Below are 26643 nucleotides of genomic sequence, written 5' to 3' on the forward strand. Positions count from 1 at the left end.
CTGAGTTAATGAGTGACCTGGTTGGGACGAGGAAAGTAGCCGGGCGTCTCCACTGTGTGACGAGATGATGAGTTGTTCTGCCATACAGTAATAAACGATTTATCATTTGTTCCATTTCGACATGATTAGGGTTGTGTGTATGAGGTATTTTGGACACCCTTTGCATAATTAGACTTTCGGTTTATTGAGAAGTAGTACATTCAGCCTTGGCTACGGGCCTAAAAATAAAGGTGCCTTGAATGGTTCTTTGAGGGATACCATAGAAGAACCACTTCTGCTTCCATAAATGTTGTGTGTGAGTGTGGAAAAACCTCTTAAAGCTCTCAAGAACCTTCATTTGTTGGAGAAGGTTCTTCACACTCACTCATCTCTATCACATCCTCATGGAACTACAAGTGGCTCTTCTATGGCGTCCCTCAAAGGACCCTTCGAAGCACCTTCATTTTTATAACATTTTCTCAGAAATCCCAATGAACAAATTTGAATGATTCAAAGCGGGCTGTTCAAAAGTTTGGATACCCTGTGACTTTGGACAAGGTCTTACATCGAACTCTTCAAACCTTGCCAAACAAGCACTCGTCAACCTGGACTCCTATGAGCAGCTGTCTAACAGTGGTGCACTGTTCTACTGTGCAGCGTTGCTTGCCCAACATTAAAAAGGGAACCTTAATCCTGACCTTGTTACAAACCTATGTGCTTTAGATATGCTACAGAACGTTAGCTGTGGGGTTCCAACCCCCTACACCTTTCCATGGTCCAGGCCTACACTTAGGAATGTCTGGGGCCGTACCTTAGAGGCTCTGTCACAGTGCTTCCTCCCTAATGGGACTATTGGGTACTGCCAGGGCCGGGGCCAGTTTTCGGACTGGTGACATCAGCTCCTCATGGAATTCCTTATTTACTGCAAGGCATCACTACCCTTCCCCATGGGACGCTCTGAGCCTGCCTATGGTGGTTCCCAGGTTCCCTCCTCTCCCGTGGATCCACACTGCCCAGAATGACTCCAGTTTTAGCGCCTCAAGGGATTCCTGTTCCTGCTCTCGAGATGACTCTACTAGGTTTCTGATCTGTGCTCTGACCAGAACTCCATCCCTTTTTACAGGGAAATTTGTGAACTGCCCTTTGTAGTGGACCTTCTCCTTGCACCAACCCCCTACACCTTTCCACGGTCCAGGCCTACTGTCTGGGGCCATACCTTAAAGGGCTCTGTCGCAGTGCCTCCCCCCTAACGGGACTATTGGGTACTGCCCAGGGCCAGGGCCATGTGCGCTGCATTTATTATTTATTTTTAGACTGGTCACTTCACCTCCCCCTCCTGGACTCCTTATTTACTGCAACGCATCCCCTTCACTTCCCTTCCCTTCAAGTCGCTCTGAGCCTGTGGTGGTTCCCAAGTCGCAGTGCCCAGAGTGACCCCAGCTTTTGCACCTCAGTGAATTCCTGTCCCTGCACTCTGCAAGGTCATGACCCTTTGTCCCTTTTCAGGGGAAAATTTGGGAAACTGCTCTATGCAGTGGACCTTCTCCCTACACCAGCCGTGCCTTTCTGTGGTCCAGGCCTTCCTTCCATCCTTCCCTTTGGTGCTTCTCGAGCCGTACCTTACAGGTCAGGCAATGCCACAATAGCTCCCCCCCCCCAATGGGACTATTGGGTGCTGCACAGGACCAGGGCCATGTGCATTGAGTTTGATTTCTGGACTGGTCACTGGACTGGTCACTGTTTTGGACGGCTCCCCCTCCTGGGCTACTTATGTACTGCACATGTCCTTGTTCTGTGTGTTTGGACTGGGCAGGTCGTTTGTAGCCTCACTTGTGTTCTGCCTCTTCTTGGTGGTGGTTTCTTACTGCTTTTTGCTCAGGCTGTGTATTTCGAGTTTCGCAGACTGTCCCTGCCCAGTGTTTTGTGTTCTGGATTACTTTATGCTTCAGTTGAATTAATGACTGTGGCTCTCAGGTTCCCTCAATTGAAGCTCTTATGCACATACAACCCACCAGTTCCTCGCTACCATCGCTACAAACACAAACTGGACACTGCTCACATCGTTATTATAGCTCCAAACTGGTCGGGCTGCATGAATTCCACTAAAATTAGCCTGAAACACAAGATGCTTCTTTCACGCCCACATGAAACTGAAGCGCTTGGTTTAAAAAGGGTTGCGATCCCGTTCTCTCCTCATTACGTCTCTGAGTTTCTCTCACTGTTACAGCTGGAGGTCATAGCATACAGCAAAACAAGAAGACTGTGGAAGGTAAGTCAAGGGTCTGATACTATTAGGATACATACAGAACCATTAACCAACTCCACTCTAACTGGAAAACGGCAGGATTGAGGAAACGTATGAAGAAAAGGTTTCTTTAAATTCCTTAAATTCTTTAAATTCCTTAAATTCTTTAAATTCCTTAAATTCTTTAAATTGAACATTTCTTTATAATTGAATTCTAGAAGTTGGGCTTCGGTGTGAAATTGAGGGTCATTATAGAGGCTTCGTTGCGGCGGTGTTGATAGGAACCAGGTTCTAGATTCACAAAAGTGAAGGAAGAAATTCAGCCATAACATTAACACCACTGACAGGTGACGTGAAAAAGATATAGACTTGATCTCGTCATCTACGGCGGCTCCAGTCAAAGGGTGGATAGTAGGTGAACGGTCAGTTCTTGAAGGTGCTGAAGCAGGAAAAATGGACAAGCGTAAGAATCTCAAACACTTTGAACCAAACTGTGAGGTTCTAGATAAACGACTTGGTCATTAGATCATCTCCACTAAAACATCAGGCAGGTCTTGAGGTGGGGTGTTTCCAGTATGCAGTGGTCAGTACCTACCAAAAGTGCTCCAAGAAGGACAACTGGACAACTGTTGACAGGGTCATGGGCACCCAAGGCCTCAAGGGTCCCACCTGACGACTTACAGAACTTGTTTTAAAGGGATCTTGTGAGGATCTTAATGTGAGGCAGGGGGTGTTAATGTTGTGGCTGACTGGTGTTTGCTTCATATTTAAGTTATGATATGTCACCAGGTTTATATCTTTTGAGTCCTGATCTGGTTCTAAATGACTCTCAGGCTTCTTTGTTAGGGACTTTGAAACGCGTCTTGCTGTCGTGGATATCTTAAGATAAGATAAGATAGTCCTTTATTAGTCCCGCAGTGGGGAAATTCACATTTCAGATGTTCCTTCACACTTCAGATGTTCCTTCACTTAAAATGTGGTTGACTCAGATATCAGACCTCTTTCCACTACAGAAGCTTATCTTTGAGATTCATAAGAGGCAGCAAAGGTTTGGGAAATCTGGTCATCAGTCGGGAGGATATTCAGGATTAGAATCAGAATCAGATTCAGAGCCAGAATCAGATTCAGATTCAGAATCAGACTCAGAATCAGATTTATTGGTCAAGTATGTTCACACACACAATGAATTTGTTCCAGCTGTTAGCATCTGTCTAGTATTAACAATACACAGCTACTCTACATATAATTTACATACAATACACAATATACTGTGATAAATGATCTATGTCTGTTATACTGCCCTGAATGCTGTTTTGCCCCATTTATTATTATTATTATTATTATTATTATTATTATTATTATTATTATTATTAGTAGTAGTAGTAGTAGTAGTATCTTTTCTTTGTTTTACTCAATCAGCTATTCAATTCATATTGTATGGGAACCTCCCGCTGTTTTTGCTTTGTATATTTCAAGCTCTGTAAATCAATAAATTTACAATAAATACATACAAATAATAACAAAATACAATATATACAATAAATGTAAGTCAATAAGCATACAATTATAAAAAAGCTAAGGACTGATTATTCTTTAAAAAAAATCCTAAGATTTATTTTTTCATATTTTTCATATTTTGTTCTGTTCTGTTTTTTTTGTTTTGTTTTTTTTAATTAAGAACAACAAAAATTATTTTTTAAATATTTTCTTAATCTTGCGACGGCCTCACACTGGTTTTAGACTATAAGCCTCAAAGCCGATCAGTTTAAGTAGTTAAATTCCAGAATTTTTCTCATTCATTGTAATTTAACCGGATTAAAGAAGGAAATTGGTCGTAAAGTAACGTACTTCTTAAGAAATATTAAGAAATAAATTAAAACTTTAAGAGAAGATTTGACTTGTTTAGTGTTTGTTTCAAGATTCCTCATAAGATTTGTCTTAGGAAAGTTTTTGTGAACAACACACACACACACACACACACACACACACAGCCATTATATTTACTATCCAGAGGTGTCAAGTATTGAAGTACAAATACTGTAAATTCTGTATCTTACTGAAGTAATAATGTTGGTTCTCTAAACTTTACTAGAGAAATTATTTACTTCTACTTCTCAAATTTTCCCCCAATTATCTGAACTTTCTCCTCCTTACATTTTAAAAACAGCCTCGTTCCTCCTATTTCATTTCCCTTAGTTTTCATTCCGGCTCGTCATCAATAAAAACCCTCTCCAGATAAATCCTGTGAGTCTGATCCTGATTGGATGAGAAGTATAAACAGACTCCATTCTGACTCCCTATTGGTTTATAAGAGATCCATCACACCTGCACACGTCCCGTCCCTCTCCAGCGAGCTCACAGCAGACGTCTAGTCTAGTATGAAGACTGTGTCCGTGGCAGAGACTCAAGAGAGCTGCAGTGAAACGTCCCGACTGAGCCCCACATTTACATTCCAATAAAGCTTATTGATCACACGCCTCTGAAGTCTGACTTTCTGCAGCGTTACAGAACTTCTAGACAACGACTCCTCATATTTTCCTCCATGAAGCTCATGTTAATGCTCAGTAGAGCACAGAGACGCTCCTTTAATAGAGCTGATATTACTGAAATGCTTCATTTTCAATGGGCAGATCTGCAGCTGAAACAGGAGCCTAGTGCAGCCCAACATTTTTAACATCAACATTTTAATAGATCATTCTCCTCATTATGACTTTTAGAGAAATGGGGTTTTGGGGAGGTGGGGGGAGGGGGGGTATAGAGCACTATAGACCCCTGTGGTGCGGCCTAAGCTTTCGGCCTTTGTTTTCCTTCCATTACTTTTACTTTTCTACTTGAAGTTGTTCTGAAACCAGTACTTTTACACTTTTACTGGAGTAAAAAGCTTCAGTTGATACTTCAGCTTCTACAGAAGTCTTTTAAACCCTCATATCTCCACTCACTTCTACCTGAGGAATGAATGTGAATAAAAGTTGGATGGATTCTGCATTAGGACTAATAACTGAATCATAAACCGAGGGGTTATTTGTGTTAATAATCATTAATATTAATGCACCCGTTTGGCCAGCTTTTAAAAAATGAGCTTTTTTAGACTTGCATTGTTTCTCATGTGTCTGTTTTTCTTTTTTCAGATGGGTCTTCTGCTCTTGGTGTTGGTGGGGATGAGCTGTATGGGGTTCAGTTCTGCTTACTCCAATGGATCTGTGAGCAGTGTGTGCGTCTCCATGCTGCCAGGGCATGACAATGCTGCTCAAACCACCGCCCCACTGTACCAAGTCAGAGTCAACAGCACCTCCTATAGACCTGGCGACTCCATCATGGGTCAGTCGAGCCTCCTCCTTCTGCAGATATATAATTCTAAGCTTTAATCTAATCTAAAGTGCACATACACTAAATTGACATAAGTATTGGGACACCTGCTTATTCGTTGTTTCTTCTGAGGTCAAGGGTGTTAAAAAGAGTGTATCCTGCTTTCGTTGGAGTAACTGTCTCTACTGTACTCTGTCTCTACTGTAGGGAAGTAGAGCTTTCTGCTAGATTTTGGAGAAGCATTGCTGTGAGGATTTGATTGCAATCAGTGAGGTCAAAATGTTGGATGATCAGCACCCCAAGTCATCCCAAAAGTATGGGATGGAGCTCCACTATCCTTCATTCTAGAGAACACAGTTCTTCCACTGCTCCACAGCTCAATGCTGGGGGGCTTTATACCCCTCATTGACCAAGACAACCAGACAGAGACTTTAACCCATCCATGCGATTAGTACACAGGCCCGGAGCAGTGGGCAGCCTCTGTCACAGCACCCATTGAGCAGTGAGTGTTAGGGGCCCAACAACTTGGCTAACCCCGGTATAGAACCCACAACCCTGTCATCAATAACCCAGTGTTTAACCACTGAATCACAGTACCTCTCTACAGGGACTAGACAAGCTGTGTGTGTGTGTGTTTGCACATCTGTGTCAGCAATGGGTGCAACTTAGGGGTGTCCACAAACATTTGGGCATATGGTGTATGAATACCTTGTCCTGTATGGCTGTTTTTACTGGATAATAAATGAAGGTAGGTGTCCAAAAACCTTTGGTGGGCAGTGTATTCATGTAACTGTGTAAAGTCAGTGTTAACATGGAATGACCCTCAGTGTTACATGAATGCTTACCTTGTAGTGATGCTGGAGGCAGTGGATAGCGGGACTGGCTTCCGGGGCTTCATGCTGCAGGCTCGCAGGACAGCGAACGGGGCGGCCGTGGGCTCCTTCAGCTCCGCAAACACCAGCCTGTTCAGACTCCACGACTGCTTCAGTGGGATGGTGCTTATAGCTATTACTGTATTACATAGTACTAGATGCACAACAGCCTTTTGCAAGTACGGCCCCACTGTTGGCGTTGGCCGTTGGTGGCCCCTGGATAAAATGGTCCCACCGATGGGATTTTCAAACACAGCGTAATCGAACAAGCTGGCCTACTTTGGCTTAGGCTGGTTTCTGATACCTGGTATATGTGTTAGAGTTACACGGATTAGCCAAAACATTATGACCATTATAACATGCTGTTGGTCCACTACGTGCCACCAACACAGCTCACTCTACAAGACCTCTGAAGGTGGTATCTGTGGTATTTTGCACCAACACGATCCAGCAGATCGTTTAGGTCCCGTAAGTTGGACGGTGGAGACATACTGTTTCACCTGGACTGTCCACCTGTCCAAAATTGCATCACATGTCCACTGTTGACATTTTCGAAGGCAGACAGGTGTTAGCATGGGCACTCCAACTGGTCGGTTGCTGTACAGTGTATTGTGATACGTTCCTCCCATCGCAGATCCCAGTAGTTCGTCTGTCATGGCAGACCCAGCGGGATAGCCTTCGTTGCTCTCGCGCTTCGCTAAGTCCAGTGGCCAGTACGTGGTTTGTTTGTCCCGCCTCAGACCACTGACTCACCACTGTTCCACCTGGTGCTGTCCATGTGATGGAAAGGAAACTTGCTTCACTGCAAAGTCCAGTTCAGATGCTAGCATGTCCACTGTTGATGTTTTCGAGGGTAGACAGGTGTTAGCATGGGCACTCCAACTGGTTGATTGCTGTACAGTGTATCAGGACACGTTCCTCCCATCGCAGATCATTTCGGAGACGTTTGGTAAAGAACCAAGAATCAAGTGGTGGTTCTTTAGATCCTTTGTTTCTGTTACCATGGCAACCACCCATTTTTTTTTTACTTTAAAGGTTTATTGAGGTACTGATATCTGGAACTGAGATACCAGCCCATATGTAGATACAAGCACCTGCCCCGCGTGTCCCATGGTGCTGCGCCGATACCTCCGTCCGTCCCGGGACCCAGCTGACTAAATTACATGGGGCACTCAGGGCAGCCGCCCCCTTAGTTGCTCCTCAGACTCAAAGAGAGGGTGGAGCCCTGTTGACTTTCGGGGTGTGTGCTTGGCCAAGGGGCCACTGGTGCAAAGCTCCAATCTGTAGGATTATGACTGCATTTGTGGATCTACCACTGGTAGACCTGAGGACTTGTGATTGGTCAGGGGTATGCTGATGTAAACCTGACCCACTTTTAGAACCATCACTTTAACCAAATTAAAGGTTCTCCACACATTCACTTCTATTACAGACACGGTTCTATTACGGTTCTAGAACCGAAAGTGGTTCTTTCATGGCATTGCTTGAAGAACCCTTTGAAGCAGCTTTATTTTTAGGAGTTATCGCCAGAGTGGTCATAATGTTTTGGGGCTTTGGTGTACAGACTGCAGCAGGCAAGCCAAGCTGAACTACGTTAAGCTGAATGCATTCAGGTTAGAACATGTTCTGGTGGACGAAGGCGACCCAAGGATCGCTGGTTAGAATCCCGGGTCCAGTTGCTCGCCATCAGCAGTCGGAACTAGAGTGAGCACAACTGGCCCTGCTCTCTCCAGGTGGGTAGATGGCTCTCTCTCTTCCTATACACATCACATAGCCAGCGTGGTCGTCTGCTAGCCCATGCTTTAGAGTTGGGTACCTGGCGCAGTCTTCTGAGCGTGCTGGTTGCCTGATGTCGTTGCATTCGAGGCAGTTGGAAAAGAGGCGGTGGCCTCACCCTCTCAGTGTTGGGAGCATTACATGTGATTGGCTGGATCATTAAAAATTGGGTAAAAATTAGATATGCAAACTTTAATGTGGCCACAAGCCTTAAACCTCTCTCGTTCCTGCCTCCAGAACTCCACCATCAGCCATGCCTCTGACAGAAACAAAACAAACTTTGAGGCCACTTGGGTTGCACCTCTAACATCTTCTCCAGGCAACATTGAGTTCTGGTAATCAATCAGCCTCATCAATGGATAACCCAGCCATAACCGGGTTCCACTGACTAATTACAGGGTTCTGTGGTTCTGTTTCAGTGCAACATTTGTAAAGAACTACTCCCACTTCTGGACCATGGTGAGGAGCCCCATCGTCACCTCAGCCAGTTCAGTGGTGAGCAATGTCTTCCAGTCCATAATCCATAAATGGGTCACTTGTGATTCGCAGCCAAACAGAGTTTTCCTCATTTTTGCTGTCGACAGGTTTCGCTTTCGGCCCAGGTCACGGGTTTCTGCGTCCTGACCGCACTTGCTGTTATCTTCAGCTCAGTCCCTTAAACTCCACTCATAGGTTGGTCCACTTTAGCTCATGGAACCTCAAACATCAATAAAAACATGTGACAACTTTATTACCCTAACTGGAAGAGAACCTGGAAGTAGCAGCACAACCCGACGTGGCCCAATAACATGTTTACTATCAAACCTTCTACCGGTTTCTTCTGGACCAACCAATCATCTCACTGTCTTTAACCATGTGTATAATATTGGACACATATGGAAGTTTTTTTTGAAGACCTTTTTAAATACACGAATATGAACAATAACATATAAAACATAAAAAAATAATAATTGTGAATTACATAAAAGAAAAAAACATGTTTTCTGCCCCCTGGGGGATTATCTGTGCACTGCATGCACCCAAAAAATACATACAGATTCTAATTTCATTGAGTACAAATTTTAGGTATCTCCAAGTACAAGGAGTTCATTAATAAATGTGTTCTATAATTGTGTTTAAGTAAAAAAAACAACAACTATGAGCAATAAATTCCACATGTATCAAATATAATACAAAATAAAAGTCCTATAAACAAAAAAAGTGTTCCTTTCTTTCTTTCTTTCTTTCTTTTTTTTTAAATAATTGGTCAGATATAAATAAACAGTCCAGTTCTGCAGAATTCAATTCATTCATTCATTCATTTTTGGACAATTTGAACCAATCGATGGTTCAGGCTTTTAAAAGGGTTAAAATCACCATCAAAAGGATTCATAGAAACTCTGAAACACTCCCAGTGAGTCGGTTCTTGTTCGTCTGCTTCTGAAAGAGACCAAGCTGATCCTCTATAGCTATTACACAGCAGTGCTGCAGAATTTAGCCTTACATTTAACCCAGCCATGGCAGTGAAAACACACACATACACACACACACGTATGTGCTCACTGCATGGATGGGTTAAAGACGGAGGCCAAATTCCATGTGTCGAACACTAAAGGTAAATGGTTTTCTAAGGCAGCGGTGCGGACGTTCTCAGAAGGTAAATAAAGGAGTTGAGGTTCTGCAGTTTTACAGTGGAACCTAAAAACAAACCATAATATCAGACCCTTTAAGAAACTCACTGAAATTCTGTTTATTTTATATTAAAAAAAAAAGAAAATTGCAGAATTATGTTGTGGGGCCCAGTGTATATTAATATTAATATTAATAATAAATAATTAAGAATAAAAATGAAAAAAATTTGGACACAGTGTATAATAATAATAATAATAATAATAACAGCAATAATAATAATAACAAATAATTAGAATAAAAAAAACTGGTCAGAATTATATTGTGGAACCCAGTGTATAATCACATTAATAATAATAATAATAATAACAGCAATAATAATAATAATAATAAATAATTAAGAATAAAAAAATTGGGCAGAATTATGTTGCGAAATCCAATGTATAATCACATTAATAATAATAATAATAATAATAACAGCAATAATAATAATAATAATAATAAATAATTAAGAATTAAAAAACTGGGCAGAATTATGTTGCGAAATCCAATGTATAATCACATTAATAATAATAGTAAATACATAATTAATTAAGAATAAAAATAAAATAAAAATGTGGTCAGAATTGTTTTGTGGGACAGTCCTCTTATTGCAAATAATACACAAAACAGAAAAGGAACCACTGAGTAACTCCAACTTTCCAAATGGGAGAACATACAAACTGAGTTTTCCCTCTTAGATTAGAGGAAATTCCCAGTTCCCACTCTGGAGCACTGGACTGCATGTAGATTGTATTTGTCATCTAAATAATAATAATAATAATAAAAAAGAGGCTGTAAGAGATCTGAGGATCTTACCCATCCAACTTTGTTATTCAACAGTTTTACAGAATCAGAAATATAATCTTTAAAAAGAATGTTATTAAAGTTCATATTTATCAGGGATCATAACATAACGGACACATCACCACTATGCGTCTTCGGGTGCGCCAGGGTGTTCTCAATTCCGATGTTGAAAAACATAAGTGAGTTCGGGCTGGAGGGAGGTCGGGATGTGCAGACTTTGAGGGTCGGGGTTAGTTGGGAGTGAGAGTGAACTGTGTGGTTGAGGTCTATCAACTTCACACCCACCTCACCACAGAGGGCTCAGAAAACCAGCGTTACCAGCTTATGGACATGAAAGGTCAGCTGATTGAAAGTGTGAATGTCCGTAATGCACATGTCATTGTGTATTTGTGGGCTATAAAAAGTGTAACTGACACTGTGGGGGAAGGTCTTTGCAGATGCAGTTCTGCATATATAACACCACTACCTGGGGTTCGATTCCTGGTCTGGGTGACTGGGTATGCTGCACTACACCAATAAGAGTCCTTGGGCCAGACTCCTAACACTACATTGGCCCTCCTCTGTAATACCAGTAACCTTGTAAGTCGCTCTGGATAAATTCTGTAAATGTAAATGAAGTGGTCCGCCAGCGTTACGCTGAGTGTTTATCTACACTCCTAAAACCGACTGATCGATCTTTAAGCACCGAGAGCAAATACGACTACCACAGAAGCTGGGCTGAAAGGCTCATCTTCAATTTAATTTATTTTCTTTTACCTTGTTTAAACTTTCTTAAAACTTTTTGTCTTAATTTATATTTTTTCATCACTATTCAATTTTTTGCGTCCAGCGGTTTCATCCAATAAACTGGCCGAAATTCCTCAGCCGGGACTGTTTCTACACCACCATCTTTCCATTTTTTCAAATATCTCACAGGCCTAATCAAATAAAGCACACTGAAACCATCTGGATCTCTCTCTTTATTTTCCGAGTCTCCAGTGTTTTCTAATCGTACACGTCTATGTGTAAATTCCATCAAGTGCATTCACAGGTAAGACACAGGTAAGACACAACCAGCCCTTCTAAATTAAACACACACAGTAAACACACAAGCAAACCACGAAGACACACGGTTACAGAAACAGCAGCAGGACTACGGCCGTCGGTTCGATCACTGGAAGGGAATTCCGTGTTAGAGGAAGACTAAACTAGGAGTCGAAGGCAGTTCTTCATCTGCTCGTCTGCTGGGACATGTGAAGTGGGTTAGGCCAGGGATTGGACATCCTAGTAATACTGGCAGAGCACAGGTGTGTGTAACTTACAGTACCGTACAGTGTAGATGTACTTTATCTTACGCTGAGTGGCCAGTTTATTTAGTATACCTACCTTGTGCCTACGCTTGCTGGTCATTTTATTGGAAACACCTACCATATGGATGCATCTGTTGCTGCACAGTCTATTAGCCACCATGGAAGTGGAAGCGGCGTGGTTGTGTGTAAAAGGCATATTCTTCATTATACAGTGGCCACTTTATTGGAAACTCCTGTGTTTCTTGCTCCATTAGCTGGTGTCCTGCTGCTTAGACCAGTGTTACCTGGACGCTAATCCTAGCCTAGCTGTTTTTGGAGAAAGGTCCACTACTCAAAATAATATCTGGTCAGCAGATGGATAACCAAGAGGTCTTATGGTGGTCCTCCCCCACTCACAGACTCACAGGGTCACACGGTAAAGCTGGGCTGATAAACTGTACTAAAGCAGATGAGCTACAGTGTAGGTAGGCCCTAATAAACCCAACAGGTAGGTGACACAGGTAGGTGAGACAGGTAGGTGAGACAGGTAGGTAGTACCTAATAAACAAGCAACTCAGTGTACACCGTTTCTACTGCCTCCAAGAAGCTCAGGTGCAACCAGAGGAACACCCAAGTCTGATGCCTCTCAGCTTCTGAAAGCTCACAGGTCATGCAGGACCTCCAGGACAGTAGCGATGGACCAGGCCTGTGACTCGCAGCTGAAGGAGCAGTACTGACCGTTCTCATTGGTCAGTTCTGGGAGACCTTTCCAGGGGGACCTTTTAAAGAGACAGGAGAGTATTTTAGAGGTCATGGGGTCGAGGGAACAACCAAAACAGATGAACTATGGGATGAGAATCATTTTAAGCATTTATGCTACACCATATGTCCACATTTTTGTGGACACCTCTTTTAATGAATGCATTCAGCTACTTTAAGTTGCACCCACTGCTGACACAGCTTGTCTAATGCCTGTAGAGAAGTACTGCCAATAGAATAGGACTCTCTGGGGCAGATCAACATGACCCTGTTGGCTCCATGCTGCCTAATAATGCCAGGCGTGGGCTAGTAGAGGGGTATAAAGCCCACCAGCATTGTGGATCTTTGGAGCAGTGGAAGAACTGTGTTCTCTGGAATGATGGATGGTGGAGCTCCATGTAATATAAGTTGGGGATGATGAGGTGGATACCAAAAATATGGTCACCCTAGTATTTGGATCCAATATTTATATCCAAAGACTCTTTAATACCGAAGAACCATGAAATGCTGAGATGTTTGAAATGTATACCACAATGGTGGGCAGCGTAGAACCTTCTGGTGTCTTCTGAGGGTCTCTGAACCAGGTTTGTAATAGAGATGTATGTGTGCAGAACCTTTAAATTAGTGAGGAACCTTAACATCAGGAAAGGTTCTTCACACCCATACATCTCTACTCTAAAGCAGTGGTTTATTAAGGCACCAAATACGGTTCTTCTGCAGCATCACTTAAAGAACCTTTATAGACACCCTTATTATAATTATTTATTTATTTATGAGTGTACCATCAGTCACACTGCCTCACACATCCGTACTGAGTGAGCGCTGGCATGATTACCTCTCCAGATGGACATAATGACGAGAGAGGACGTTCTTCACCAGGTACACCGTCTTGTCGTAGGTTTCCTTCCCAAGTTTCTTGGCGAAGTATAGCTTGGCACGGAGGAAGTAGCCAACAGGCCAAAGCCATTCCTGGAGAGGGAAACCCAATTAAACATACAGGAGATAAGAATCCCGCTATCATGAATCAAGACGTAAACAAAAACAAGGAAACGTCTGGATATTTGACGGCCATGAGGAAGTGAAGCTGGTGTTTGCTTACGGGGCCTTGGTGGTAGTTGAAGCCTCTGGCTAGGTTGTAGTTGTCGTTGTCAAGAGAGTTGTCATAAACGCCACAGTAAACCATGTCACTGTGAAGAGAGAGGTCAGGAAAAATGGTGACTCAGGACAGGAAAGCGCTAAGCTTTACTGACCGACTAAAACAACATCATTACTGACTTACTGACTTACACCAATCAGCCATAACATTAACACCACCTGCCTAATATTGAGTAGGTCCCCCTTGTGCCGCCACAACAGATCTGACCCTTCTAGCCATGGGCTCCACAAGACCTGGGAAGGTGTCCTGTGGTATCTGGACCACAGGACCACAGCAGACCCAAATCAGCACAGTAAACAGTCCTTCATATTGGTTCAGCAGTTTTACAAACCAGCTAATGTGCCATCGGAACCACTAAAAGCCCAGAAGACAACATCTCCCGACTGACCGACCGCATGCCTCTCGCTTCTGTTGCATTTTGCACCTCCAACCATCTGCTCTGGTTTCCCGGTTGTCCTTCCTTGGAGCACTTTTGGTGGATGCTGACCCCTGCATACTGGAAACACCCCTCAATACCTGCCTAACCCAGTTGTCCAGAACATCACAGTCCGGTTCTTGTCACTGTTGGCTCTGATTCTTTTGCTTGGTCGTTGTTCCTGCTTCCAACACATCGCCTTTAAGAACGGACTGTGGTGCTAATCTTATGGCTGATCAATAAAAATAAAATAAAATACACTGACATGACCTAAATCATTTTTGCGGACCTTGATGCTGCTGATTGAGCTAATTACTGTGAAAGAGCTGGTGTGTCCATTTTGATTAAAAACAAAATGTGGTTTTATTACATTTATATTTTATGTATTTAGGAGGCTTTAACATTTTTATACTCCAATTTTATGTCTGAATATTTTTTATTTAATATTCAATATTAAAGTTTAATAAAAACGTTTAAAAAACCTTTATGTCTGAATATTTTTAAATGTAATATTAAATATTAAAGTTTAATAAAAATGTAAAAAAAAAAAAACTTTATGCTGCATATTAAAATGACAATAATATCATTTATCACAATTATTTCTGGGACAATATATCCCCACCCCCCCCTCAAAAAAATAAATAAAAAAAGGCCTAATCTTACTCTGGATCTAACGTCTTCATTCCCAGTGGTCCCAGCAGCTTCTTCTCAGCAATGTTCAGAGCCTCCCAGGCCCTCTCAGCTGTGAACAGCTCTGGAGCCTACACACACAAAGGGAATAAGCTTAAAGCTGGGTATTTACTATCCTTTAATAACTATGTAGTAACACATGAATAATGCACACATCCCATTACGGTGAAACAGCAGTTTTATTACATTTATATTTTATGTATTTAGGAGGCTTCAAGATTTTTGTATTCCAATTTTAATGTCTGAATATTTTTAGTTTAATAAGTTTAATAAAAAAAGTTATAAAAGACTGTTATGCTGCATATTAAGCTATATACTATTATGAATATATCAGTGGCACAAAATGTCAAACGTCACAACCTTTAATAACTATGTAGTAACACATGAATAATGCCTGCAGTAACAATGTAACTGCTGGTGATGTGCATGTGTAAATACATGTGCATCAACTGAACTTTCCACTCATGCATTTAGACAAGTGTATCTCAACAGCTGTAACAGGTTATTCTCCTACGTGGTTATAAATATGTTATAAGCTCTGACCCTTCGAAACCACTAAAAGCCCAGAAGACAACATCTCCCGACTGACCGACCGCTTACCGCGCCGCCGCTCACTCCTGTTGCATTTTGTACCTGCAACCATCTGCTCTGGTTTCCTGGTTGTCCTTTCTTGGAGCACCTTTGGTAGGTGCTGACCCCTGCATACCGGGAACACCCCACCTCAAGACCTGCCTGATGTTTTGGCAATGTTCTGACCCAGTCGTCTAGAACACAGATTGGTTCTTGTGTGGTTATAAATGTGTAATAAGACGAGGTTGGCGGCTGCTGATTGTCCTGAGATACTCTTGAGTAATAATCTGTCGAACTGAAGTGATTTAGAAATGAGTGTTTATGTATTACTGTAAAGCATCTGGAACAGCCACTACATCACCAGTAGTTACAGGGCAGTGGGGGCTGAGCAGCGGTTAGAGCTCCAGGCTATGGATGACAGGGTTGTAGGTTCGATACCCGGGCTCGGCAAGCTGCAAGAGCAAGGCCCTTCGCCTGGAGTTGGCTGCTCAGTGTAGTTACAGTGTTATTACATGGATTATTCTGGGACTACACAGTTATTTAAGACAAAGTGGGACCACCAGCCTCTTTAAGTGCAAGTAAACTTTTTTTCTTTTATACGTACTCCTTGTCGCACTTACCTGGCCCAAACCTGGCTAGGGCACCATGTGCTTTCCAGTGGATCCACCTAAGGCCTAAAGTCCTAAAATAGGTTAGGATCCAGTGGAAAAAACTAAAGAGATAAGATTCAGACACCAAACGTGTCTTGGCAGCTTTGTAAATTTGCTAAAGTTAATACTCTTTTATAATAATCTAATAAAAGTATATATATATTAAAAAAATGATGAATTATTCTACATTAATTACGTTCATCACTTTTTGCTTTGAAAGTATAAAAAAATGACAAGTCAAATGAATTCTGCAGAAGAGTCAATCAATGAATGACTTAATGAATGAATTAATAACTGGTTTACATTTACATTTAAGGCATTTAGACTTACAAAAGTGCTTCACACTCCTAAATGCCCTGTTAGCTACGGAGAGTCGGCCAATTTAATATGATCACAATTGTAAGAAATGGTAACATGATATTTCGCTTGTTTCATGCAACTAAGAACGCTGATGACTGGAACATGAGCCTTGAGAACAGTTTCTGCATGGAGTAAATGCTTCAGGACACTATTATAAGTATTAGTATTATAAGAACCCTCAAGAAGCACATGCTTACATGCATTTCTGGACAAGCTGAGAGCTCCAGAAGCTTGATCTGAAGGTAGAGACGCATGTGGACTGTAGAGGTGGTAGAGTAATACTACAGGATTTTACACTAATATGACTCTATGGGTTCTGCAGCGTTACACAGCAGTTCTGGAGAGAGGTTCTCCTCCTGCAGCTCCACCACCAAAGCTCCATATAGTGCAGTAGCAGCAGCGCTCCGGCCCAGAGTGGGAATGACGGAGACGCCGGTCTCCCTGTTCCAGACGTGGAGCATCAGCATGATCCTGAAGCTGCAGATTTAAGGTTAAATGCTACAATATTGCAGCTTTAAGTAAACTACACTAAAATTAGCAGTACCTTGCCGTGTTTTATTGGAGCTGAAGGAAAGCAGGTGATTTGCTTGTCACCATCTGGAGTAATGGGTTTTAGGTTGATCTGACAAACTGGTTTCATTGTGTAAAACAAACCCCAACTAAGTCCTAAAAACAACAGATCCCTGTTCTAAGGCTAAAACAATAAGAGCAACCCGAGACTCTCCACTGGGCTGTGTGCTTACCACCACCATGGCGATGGTGAAGTTGGGGCGGAGCTGATAATCACACCAGGGGCTGGAGGCTCCAAAGCTGTCCTTGTAAATTCCCCTCTTGTGCACCAGCTCAGGGTGTTTCTCATTGGGGTCGTTGGGGTCCTGGGACACGTAGAACATTCTCTCGAAGTTGTTCTGTACGTTCCTGTTCCAGTCTTCGTAGGACACAGTGAGTTTAGTACCTACAGAGGAGAACGACAGGAAACAGGAGTGGATAGGAGTGTAAGAAACCAATGATGAGAGGGTTTGGTGTGAACTGGTTCACTGTAGAGGGGCTATTTTGCCTCGCAGCGTCCCGCATGTGTCCCCCCACCACGGATGGAGATGTCTCAGGGCAAAAGCCGGTCAATGTGCTGGTAAAACTGTGTGTAATGAGATGTAGGAACGTTCTGTGAGGGAGCTTTTACAGGCATTGAACTCTTCAGATTTCCATTCAATCAACTCCTATCTGTATTACTTGGTGACATCACCCCCCCACCCCATCTCTCAAGCTTTAGTCTTCAGTCTGACATACAATAATAGAGAACTATTCAGGACTTGGTGCCAATTAACCTCTTAAATCCCAAGTTAATGATTCATTTGGTATTTCTTAAGCGAAAACGACCGTATTGCCATTGAGCCTATAAGACTTTGCGGTGTCCCACAGGGTTCTATTTTAAGCCCTATGCAGCTTTTGCAAATTATGATAGTAGTGAAGTGTGGGGTTACATACAGAGTTTAAGAAGGGTTTAGAAGTTATGTTTTTAAGACATATGGTTAATATGATCAATTAGGACATTCACTCATATGTAACTGACTCATATTACATAAGAGATTAACATAAAAATAAAAAAAGTATAGTTTCCTGACATATATCAGCATTTTGGCCGAGACATCACATTTGATAAGATTTAGAAAAATTATATAAATAAATAATAATTTAGAAATGCTTTATGTATTTATTTATTTTGCTTTTTTTTGTTTATTAACATTATTATTAACTTAATAATTATGTAACTAAAATAAGTAATAATTCATTAAATAATTCACTTTTTGTTTTAAAATCAGTTCATCATTCCATCTTTCAACCCCGTAACACTTCAACACCCCCCCTAAAATGTTTATATATATATATATATATATATATATATATATATATATATATATATATATATACACATATATATATATTTTCCATTTTGAGAAGGTGGCATCACAATCATTTTGGGGAGTTGGCACAGTGCATAAATATCTGTTGTGGAAACAACAGTATTTGCTAGCACAGAAAGGCTTTAGCCATTATAGCACAAAACCTTCAACCCTGTAACGTTTCAGAATGTGATGGTCGCAGAGTGGGAATTAAATAACTCACTTTTCCACCTTCACACAGAGCCCCCGACCCTGAGACTGACTCAGGGGGGTTCGACAGTGCAGGGCTGGATCGGGCAGTATAAGCTGCAGGTAAGGGAGGTGTTATTTGCTCTCACCGTCTTTGTCGATGTTTATGACAGCGTGGGGGAAAAGGCCCTGCTTATGGAGCTCCACCAGCCAGCGCACTGCAGATTTACACAGAGCCACAATCTCCACCGCTGAGCCGTCCCTGTCACAGCAGACACACACTCATCACAACCAGAAAACTGGGTACTGTTCACAACGACGACAGATGTGACAAATAAAATGTGGAAAAAGTGTCAAAATAAAACAGGACACCTATATACACCATATGGACAAAAGTATTGGGACACCTGCTCATTCACTGTTTCTTTAAAATCAAGGGGACTAAATAGAGCTGATCCTGCTTTTGTTGGAGTGACTGTCTACTGTTCAGAGGAAGAAGAAGGCTTTCTACTAGATTTTGAAGAGGAGCATTGCTGTGAGAATTTGACTGCATTCAGCGACAGGAGTTGGATGATGGTCACCACCCCATCTCATCATCCCCTCAACTCCCCAACTCATCCCAAAAGTACTGGATGGAGCTCCACCATCCATTATTCCAGAGAACACAGTTCTTCCACTGCTCCACAGCTCCTCAGTGCTGGGAGCTTAATACCCCTCTACTAGCCCACGCCTGGCATTAGGCAGCATGGTGCCAATAGGGTCATCATGTTGATCTGCTTCAGAGAGTCCTATTCTATTAGCAGAACTTCTCTACATGGACTAACCTTTAGACACATAATATATGCTGGAGTGTAACTAAACTGATCATTTTAAGTATTAGAGAAAGTGTTCAGGGTGAAGCTCGCTCGACCCTTTAAAAGTTGCTGAATGCATTCATTAGAAGGGGTGTCCACAAACTTTTGGAATAACACCCTCCACTTCTGAGCTGCAGTATGTTATTTTAGGCTAAAATGATCCAAAACAAAAGAAGAAGAGGGTGACTGATGTAACTGAGAGTACTCCAGTATAATCTGTGTTAATTTAAGGTTTAGGCCCCGCCCACACCACGGTTAATCTCCTAATAAAACATATAATCTAGTGGAAACGTAAACAAACAGGCATCTGCTTGGTATCTGCTGCTGTTTGGGAGTGGGGTAAGGTTAGTTACGGGACTTGCCTGGGTGTAGCAGGGATCCCTTTGTTGCGTGCTCGTTCACTTTCGCCCATTTTGTCCATCCAGGTGCCACAATTGAAGCGGTTTCCTCCGTAAACGAAGCCGGTGTCTGGGTTCACCTTGGCGACGATGTTGAAGCCTAGTAAAGGAACACAAAAAATAATATTCCTAAATACACAATATGACCCATAACTAAGGAATAGGGGTCTGCGATATCGACAAAAAATGATATTGCGATATTTTCTGGGATTTTGTCAATAACGATAATTAGACGATACTTTTCATCCTTCAATATTTTGTTCGTAAAATTCTTTTTTTACAAAACTGAAGCATTTAAGTAAAATGAATACAAAAACAACAGTGCAAGAGTTACTTATCTTTTTTCAAATGAAACTGTAATTTAATATGAATGTAATATATTTATTTGACATTATATTTCATATATATTCATGTTATTTATTGCCAAAGGCTTTAAGTTAAGGGGTTTTAAAGCCACGGGTCACATTTTCAAAAGATTTCTTACACTTTTAAAAATCATATTTTATTTTTTTGAGCGACGCCACAGAAGAACCATATTTGGCTTCGTAAAGAACCAAAAAAAAAGAGGTGGGTGTGAGGAAACTTTTTAGAGTTTAAAGAAGTGGATGTAAACTTTCTTTACTAGTTTAAAGGTTCTTTATACTCAGGATCGGTTCTTTACTAATGAGAAAATGGTTCTTCTATAGCATCATGTAGAACTCTTTGTAGCAAGAGTGTAGAAAAAATAAGCAATATTATGAATGCAATACAAAAAAAAAGTAAAAAAATGCTGCTTAAGAAATTATTTAAATAATTATTTATTTTACTATTATTGCCATTAAACATTCATTTCTAGGGTTTCTTAAGAGAGTTGTGTGATTTTGTAATTTTTTTAGTGGTTTGTACACAGGACTAGTAGATTCCCATAGAGCTGTCTCCTCACTGAACACTGTCCACTGGTAATCCTCACACACACACATTCTGGTTATATATTAAATATTTTTCTGTATTATTTATTCCATTATACATAAATTGTCATATTTATCATAATTATACATTAGCATTATCATAGTTTCTACATATGTATATACATTATATATACACACCAACCCTTCCATTGTAATTTAACCTGTAAATTATTCCCTATGTATATTATACAATAGAACATCTCTAGAATATATATTCACATATATATCTGCCTGTTCTGTATAAACTGTCTTTACTGTACATTCTGCACTTGTTGTTATTGCACTTCTGATTAGATGCTTAACTACATTTCGTTGCCTTGTACTTCTACTAAAGTACTGATCTAATCTAACTAAGTCTTTCATTCTGAATTTTACAGAAGAACCAAAAACCAGAATCAAACTAAACGTTTAAACATCTTCAGTCAACACAAGCTAGAAGAAGTGGTGGTGGAGGAAAAAATCCTCCTCTGAAAATAGAACTGTGATGCCAGACGGCCGTTATGGGCAGTGGTGGCTCAGCGGTTAGAGCGCCGGGATATCGATAACAGGGTTGTGGGTTTGATTCCCGGGCTCGGCAAGCTGCCACTGTTGGGCCCTTGAGCAAGGCCCTTTACCCTCTCTGCTCCCCGGGCGCTGGAGTTGGCTGCCCACCGCTCTGGGTGTGTGTGTGTACTCACTGCCCCTAACACATGTGTGTGTGTGAGTGTGTGTTCACTACCAGATGGGTTAAATGCGGAGGACACATTTCGCTGTACAGTGTACAGTGACAAATACGTGCACCTTTACCTTTATTTTCCTTACGTAGAAACTGACAGTAATTTAAAACCAAGCTCCACTTTCTTTCCCAGTTAAATTCCACAGTCATTGTGTAATCCGTCTACTCAAACCGATCACTGTAGAGGCTGACCTTCTGACCTTTTACAGTCTGAGACCTGTGTGAGGCTGTCATAATGTTTTTTTTACTATATAATTTTAAATATTTAAAAATATCAATTGTTCTTTTTCTCATGAGAAGTTTATGTTTTTTAAATAATAACTCTAGTTTCTCATTTTTCTTTAAGCTACAAAAAGATTTCTTTCTTAAGACATGTTTATAAATCTGGCCTGTGTTTTTAAAATTACACTAAAGGTCAATAAGTTTGTGGACACCCCTTCTAATAAATGCATCCATCTACTTTAAGGTGCACCCATTGCTGACAAAGATGTGCAAATGCACACAAACACACACAGCTTGTCTAGTCCCTGTAGAGAAGTACTACCAATGGAATAGGACTCTCTGGAGCAGATAATCATGAACCTATTGGCACCATGCTGTCTAATGCCAGGTGTGGGCTAGAGGGGTATAAAGCCACCCATCATTGAGCTATGGAGTAGTGGAAGGACTGTGTTCTCTGGAAAGATGGATAGTGGAGCTCCATCCAGTACTTTTGGGATGTTGGGGATGATGAGGTGGAGTGGTGATAATCATCCAACATCCTAATCTCTACTAATGCTCTCATCACTGAATGCAATCAAATCCTCACAGCAATGCCCCTCCAAAACCTAGTAGAAACCCCACATCCCTGGACAGTACGGACACATACTCCAACTAAATTTTAATATGACTAATTTAGGAAAAGGAACAATGAAAAAGCAGATGTCCCAATACTTTTGTCCATATAGTAAACCAGTTGTTCTTAAAATGAATGTTGAAAAAAAAAGTGAGGATTGATATGAATAAATAACTTAAGCATAAAGTGAAGAAAAGAACATTTAAAATGAATTTCCTTCTAAAGACTAATCCGTCCCCTGGTTGGGGACACGCGTATAGTATGACAGTGTAGTCTTACTGCATCTACTGCATTAAGTGTTCTTTATTAATGTTGTACGTTATTAGCAACCATTGTGCTATTGTTTGAAGAATATTCTGTATTAATAATAAACATCTAATCTTATGCCATTATGTTGCGTAGCAACCTCTGCCTACTGTTGGCGAACTACAGGGCTGCAGGGCTGGGCACAAGAATTGTTTATTTTTTTTCTTTAACAATTATTCAATATATATATATATTTTTTTTTTTTACTGAAATGTGTTCTAATTTATGAAAGCAAACCAGTGATTTTATATATAAAAAAATATTTTTTTTATTTTTATTTTGTTTGTTGAATTTTTACCTTTTTTCTCTCAATTTTGGTGCTTGTAGCCCCTCCTTGCACTAGCAATGCTCCTGACACTAGCTGGGTAAGAACTTTAACACATCTCCTCCGATACTCTTTTTAAACTGGCCAGTTGTGCTCTCTCAGACTCTGGCTGCTGATGGCAAAGTCGCATGATCTGGCATTTGAACATGCGTCCTCTGAGCCATAGGGGGCAGCATATTAAACCACAGAGCCACTCAGAGCTTAAATGATCACATTTCAGTGATTAAGATTTTAGGTTTCTGTCAATATTTGTTGTTGGTTTTTCTCTCATTGACTTGAATCTGTCTGCCTAAGAAACGGCCACGTCATTTCTTATTAATCTAAATTTTATTTTATTTATTTATTTGATCTGCTTTCAATTAGAAAAGAATGGGTTCCCTCTTTTGAGTCTTGGCTCATCTTCAGGTTTCTTTCACCTACTCTGAGGGAGTTTGTCTTGCTACTGTCCTCTGGTTTGTTTTCTGTAAGCCTGATTTGGGATGATTCTCAATGGAAAAGGAGCTGTACAAATACATCTGATTTTTTTCCACTTACCACTGTTCCCAACACTCCTTAACCCCTTAAACCCCTGTGTGAAGACCCACACGTCAGTTTTTCACTCATATTGTTACAATGCTGCCTCAATTCGCATCAATTTGCATAAATTTAACAAACCCTAAGACAGAACCCTGTGGGACTCCATATGTTCCATAATTATTTCTGCATTAGGACTAAAGCTTTGATAAAGAGCAAGAGATCTGAGCTCGGGAGCATTTCCAGACAAACAATGTGGACCACATGCTTATTATGCTACTTTTTAACATTTATTAATTATTAAAAATATTATTTTTTTAATAGACGTCACCTTCATCTCTCATGTTGCGGTCAATCTGAGGTCCAGCGTTTCTCTCTCTGAACTCAATTCCCTGCATGTGGCGCTGCAGAGCTTCATGAATTACATCATATAGAGGCTGATCCTGCAGAAACAATAAATACACACACACACCAGATACACACACACACACACACACTTATTATTACACACACTATACAGGACCTTCCCTCTCTGGTCACTTCATTCAGCACATTTTCCTTTTCGCTCCACCATACTGATGTACAGTTACAGACTGTATTCCATATGCTGGTCCAGATTATCAGTCACTGACCACAGGGCTCCAGATGTTTATTGGGTGTGGTGATGGTACGAGTGCATTAGGCACCTGATGGTCAAGGTGGTTAAAAAGCTGACCATCCAAGCAAAAGAGGTACTGCCAATAGAATAGAACTGTCTGGAGCAGATTATCATGAACCTATAGGCACCATGCTGCCTAATGCCAGGCGTGGGCTAGAGGGGTAGAAAGCCCCCCTCCAGCATTGAGGAGCTGTGGAGCAGTGGAAGAACTGTGTTCTCTGGAATGATGGATGGTGGAGCTCCATTCAGTACTTTTGGGATGAGCTGAACTCACTAAAGCTCTTACTGTCACTAAATGCAATCAAATCCTCACAGCAATGCTCCTCTCCTAAATCTAGTAGAAAGCCTTCTTCTTCCCTGGACAGTAGAGATTACAGTTACTCCAACACAAGCAGGATAGACCCTGATTTCAGAAGACACTACAAATGAGCAGGTGTCCAAATATTTCTGTCCATACAGTGTAACAGTTGCATTTGGGACACACCCTGAACCTGTTACCCCAGGAATTATACGCCAACAGATCAGCTACTTCAGATGTCTCTTCACCAGAAAGATAGAGCTACTGAGAGAGGGGTTTCTAATAAAGTGTCCAGGCAGTGCATCTACACACATGTGTGTGTGAGTGAGATCTGTGAGTATCTCACCACTGTTCCTGGATCTTGTGGCTGCGAGTCGTCTGTGGGGTACATCCGGGACACGGGACACCGCAGGATTCTGGTTCCATCAGGCACGATGGTGCAGTAGTCCTGGATACACTGCAGCCACCACCAGACGGCGTCACGGCAGTTGAACCGAGCAGACACACCCTCCCCCAACAGGTTAGGGATCAGCCCGTGTCTCAGAGTACCAGCAAAGGACAGGATGATGTTCCTGGGAGAGAGAAAGAGGGAATACTGAATACTCAACACAAACATCATGAATTATGAGTGATGTAGTCATACTGTCCATTACCTGGCCTCCAGGTGTCGTCCGGTGACCAGCAGGAGGCCCCGCAGAGCGATGAAGGTGTCTCGGCCCCAACAGCGGAAAATTCCAGCGGAGAAATGAGGCAAACCTGTCAAACACAGAGGGGTTCGCAATGACACTTATGTCCGACACCAACGTCCTGAATGATGGTCTAAAATTAATGATGTAATGATGTGAAAATTAAGGAAGCGTTGCTAGGTCACCTGCTGCCATGGAAACGCAGCACTGCTCCTTCTGCTTGGTGATGCTGTTGGTTCTGTATGGTACGTCGGTGAGCGCAGGAGAGAGAGGTGGTAGACCAGGAAAACGGCCGACGCCACACATCTGAACTGAGCCCAGAGCCAGCTGGCGCACAAAGGAGGAGCCCTGCTGCACAAAACTAACACACACACACACACACACACACACATCATTGACAAAAGCTGTATATACTGTATTGTAATTATATACATTTTGCTGGTAACTGGTTTCGGATGGACTGACTAAGCTGGTCTTAAAGGGTGAAGGTGGTTAAAAAGCTGGTCATCCATGAGGAAAGACACCTTATACTGGTAAGCGACTGGTAAGATGGTTGACCAGCTTAGTATAAGTTTGATGGATAGCATAGCATAATCGACTTGACCAGGCTGGTTATGACCTTGGTCATGCTGGTCAACATGCTTGGTCAAACTGGTTGACTATTCTGGTCAGGTTGGTCATGCTGGTAGACCAGCTAAACCATCAAACCCAAATGGAAACATACCCTATGCAGGTCAAGAGCTAAGCTGGTCAACCACCACTGATGGTGGCTTACCTCTTGACCAGCGTAGAGTACACTTTCATTTGAGTTTGATGGACTAGCTGGTCAATCAGCATGACCAACTTTACCAAGATGGTCATACTGGTTCTTTATACTGGTTAAGAGCTAAGCTGGTCAACTAACATTAACAGAATGAATTAGTAACTGGTCCTAATATTTTGTCATTCCATTATATATATATATATATATATATATATATATATATATATATATATATATATATATATATATAAATAAAACAGTGTTTGTGCAAACCTAACTATTTAAGGTGGAGAAGAGACTAACCTGGACATTAATTTGAAGGTAGTGTCCAGGGCAGTGGTGTAGGCCCCAACCAGGATAGCGTCAAAGTAGCAGGGGATGAGGTAGCGAGGGATGTGTTTGAGGTAGCCGAACATGGCCTGGAACCACTGACCAACCTATAAAAGCCAGGAGAACCAAAGTTTAATGGTACAGCTCTTACCTGCTGGCTCTGAAGGTCTTCCACAGAGAGCAGCTCTGACTAATCCAGATCCTCTGTTATTACCTCACCTCAGATTAACACTAACCCACCCACAGCCCACTAACCTGCAGTCTAGTGACGTATTTATGGTCAGTCAGTGTTTATCTGCTCAGTAAATCACTGATATTAGAATAAACACTAATAATAACCCTCCTACAGAAAGTGATGGTGGTGGTTCTCCATCACTGTGTTCATGTATGTGGACACCTGCTCAGTCATTGTTTCTTCTAATGGC

The 26643-nt window shown here is 41.5% G+C and overlaps 2 protein-coding genes across 3 annotated transcripts in view; one reads left to right on the forward strand and one right to left on the reverse strand.

Moving 5' to 3' along the window:
- Positions 1–926: 926 nt before the first annotated feature.
- Positions 927–8837, forward strand: LOC140565661 (putative ferric-chelate reductase 1). Its single transcript, XM_072691700.1, has 7 exons — positions 927–962; positions 2207–2248; positions 5353–5542; positions 6383–6525; positions 8416–8513; positions 8598–8673; positions 8763–8837. The coding sequence occupies exons 1-7, from the start codon at positions 927–929 to the stop codon at positions 8835–8837; spliced, it is 660 nt and encodes a 219-aa protein (XP_072547801.1).
- A 2747-nt stretch (positions 8838–11584) lies between these two features.
- Positions 11585–26643, reverse strand: part of agla (amylo-alpha-1, 6-glucosidase, 4-alpha-glucanotransferase a) — a 46455-nt gene continuing 31396 nt past the window's right edge. For both annotated transcript variants that reach the window (XM_072691439.1, XM_072691440.1), the window contains exons 23-34: positions 26192–26325; positions 25311–25486; positions 25093–25195; positions 24786–25011; positions 23815–23926; positions 19807–19942; positions 18740–18852; positions 17244–17455; positions 14894–14991; positions 13759–13846; positions 13495–13628; positions 11585–12679 (exon numbers count right to left, since the gene is read on the reverse strand). In XM_072691439.1, coding sequence (XP_072547540.1) covers positions 12562–12679; positions 13495–13628; positions 13759–13846; positions 14894–14991; positions 17244–17455; positions 18740–18852; positions 19807–19942; positions 23815–23926; positions 24786–25011; positions 25093–25195; positions 25311–25486; positions 26192–26325 — 1650 coding nt within the window. In that variant the 3' untranslated portion in view covers positions 11585–12561. The remainder of the gene's footprint in view (positions 12680–13494; positions 13629–13758; positions 13847–14893; positions 14992–17243; positions 17456–18739; positions 18853–19806; positions 19943–23814; positions 23927–24785; positions 25012–25092; positions 25196–25310; positions 25487–26191; positions 26326–26643) is intronic.

The sequence above is a fragment of the Salminus brasiliensis genome, chromosome 11, assembly GCF_030463535.1.
Source record: "Salminus brasiliensis chromosome 11, fSalBra1.hap2, whole genome shotgun sequence".
Classification (NCBI taxonomy): domain Eukaryota; kingdom Metazoa; phylum Chordata; class Actinopteri; order Characiformes; family Bryconidae; genus Salminus; species Salminus brasiliensis.

Bases quoted from the DNA above. Each gene is read 5' to 3' on its own strand.
- LOC140565661 (XM_072691700.1), top strand. From the start codon at position 927: ATGGGACGCTCTGAGCCTGCCTATGGTGGTTCCCAG. The intron at 8,514-8,597 runs GTAATCAATCAG...GTTCTGTTTCAG, and splicing joins CCAGGCAACATTGAGTTCTG to TGCAACATTTGTAAAGAACT. The intron at 8,674-8,762 runs GTGAGCAATGTC...TGCTGTCGACAG, and splicing joins TCACCTCAGCCAGTTCAGTG to GTTTCGCTTTCGGCCCAGGT.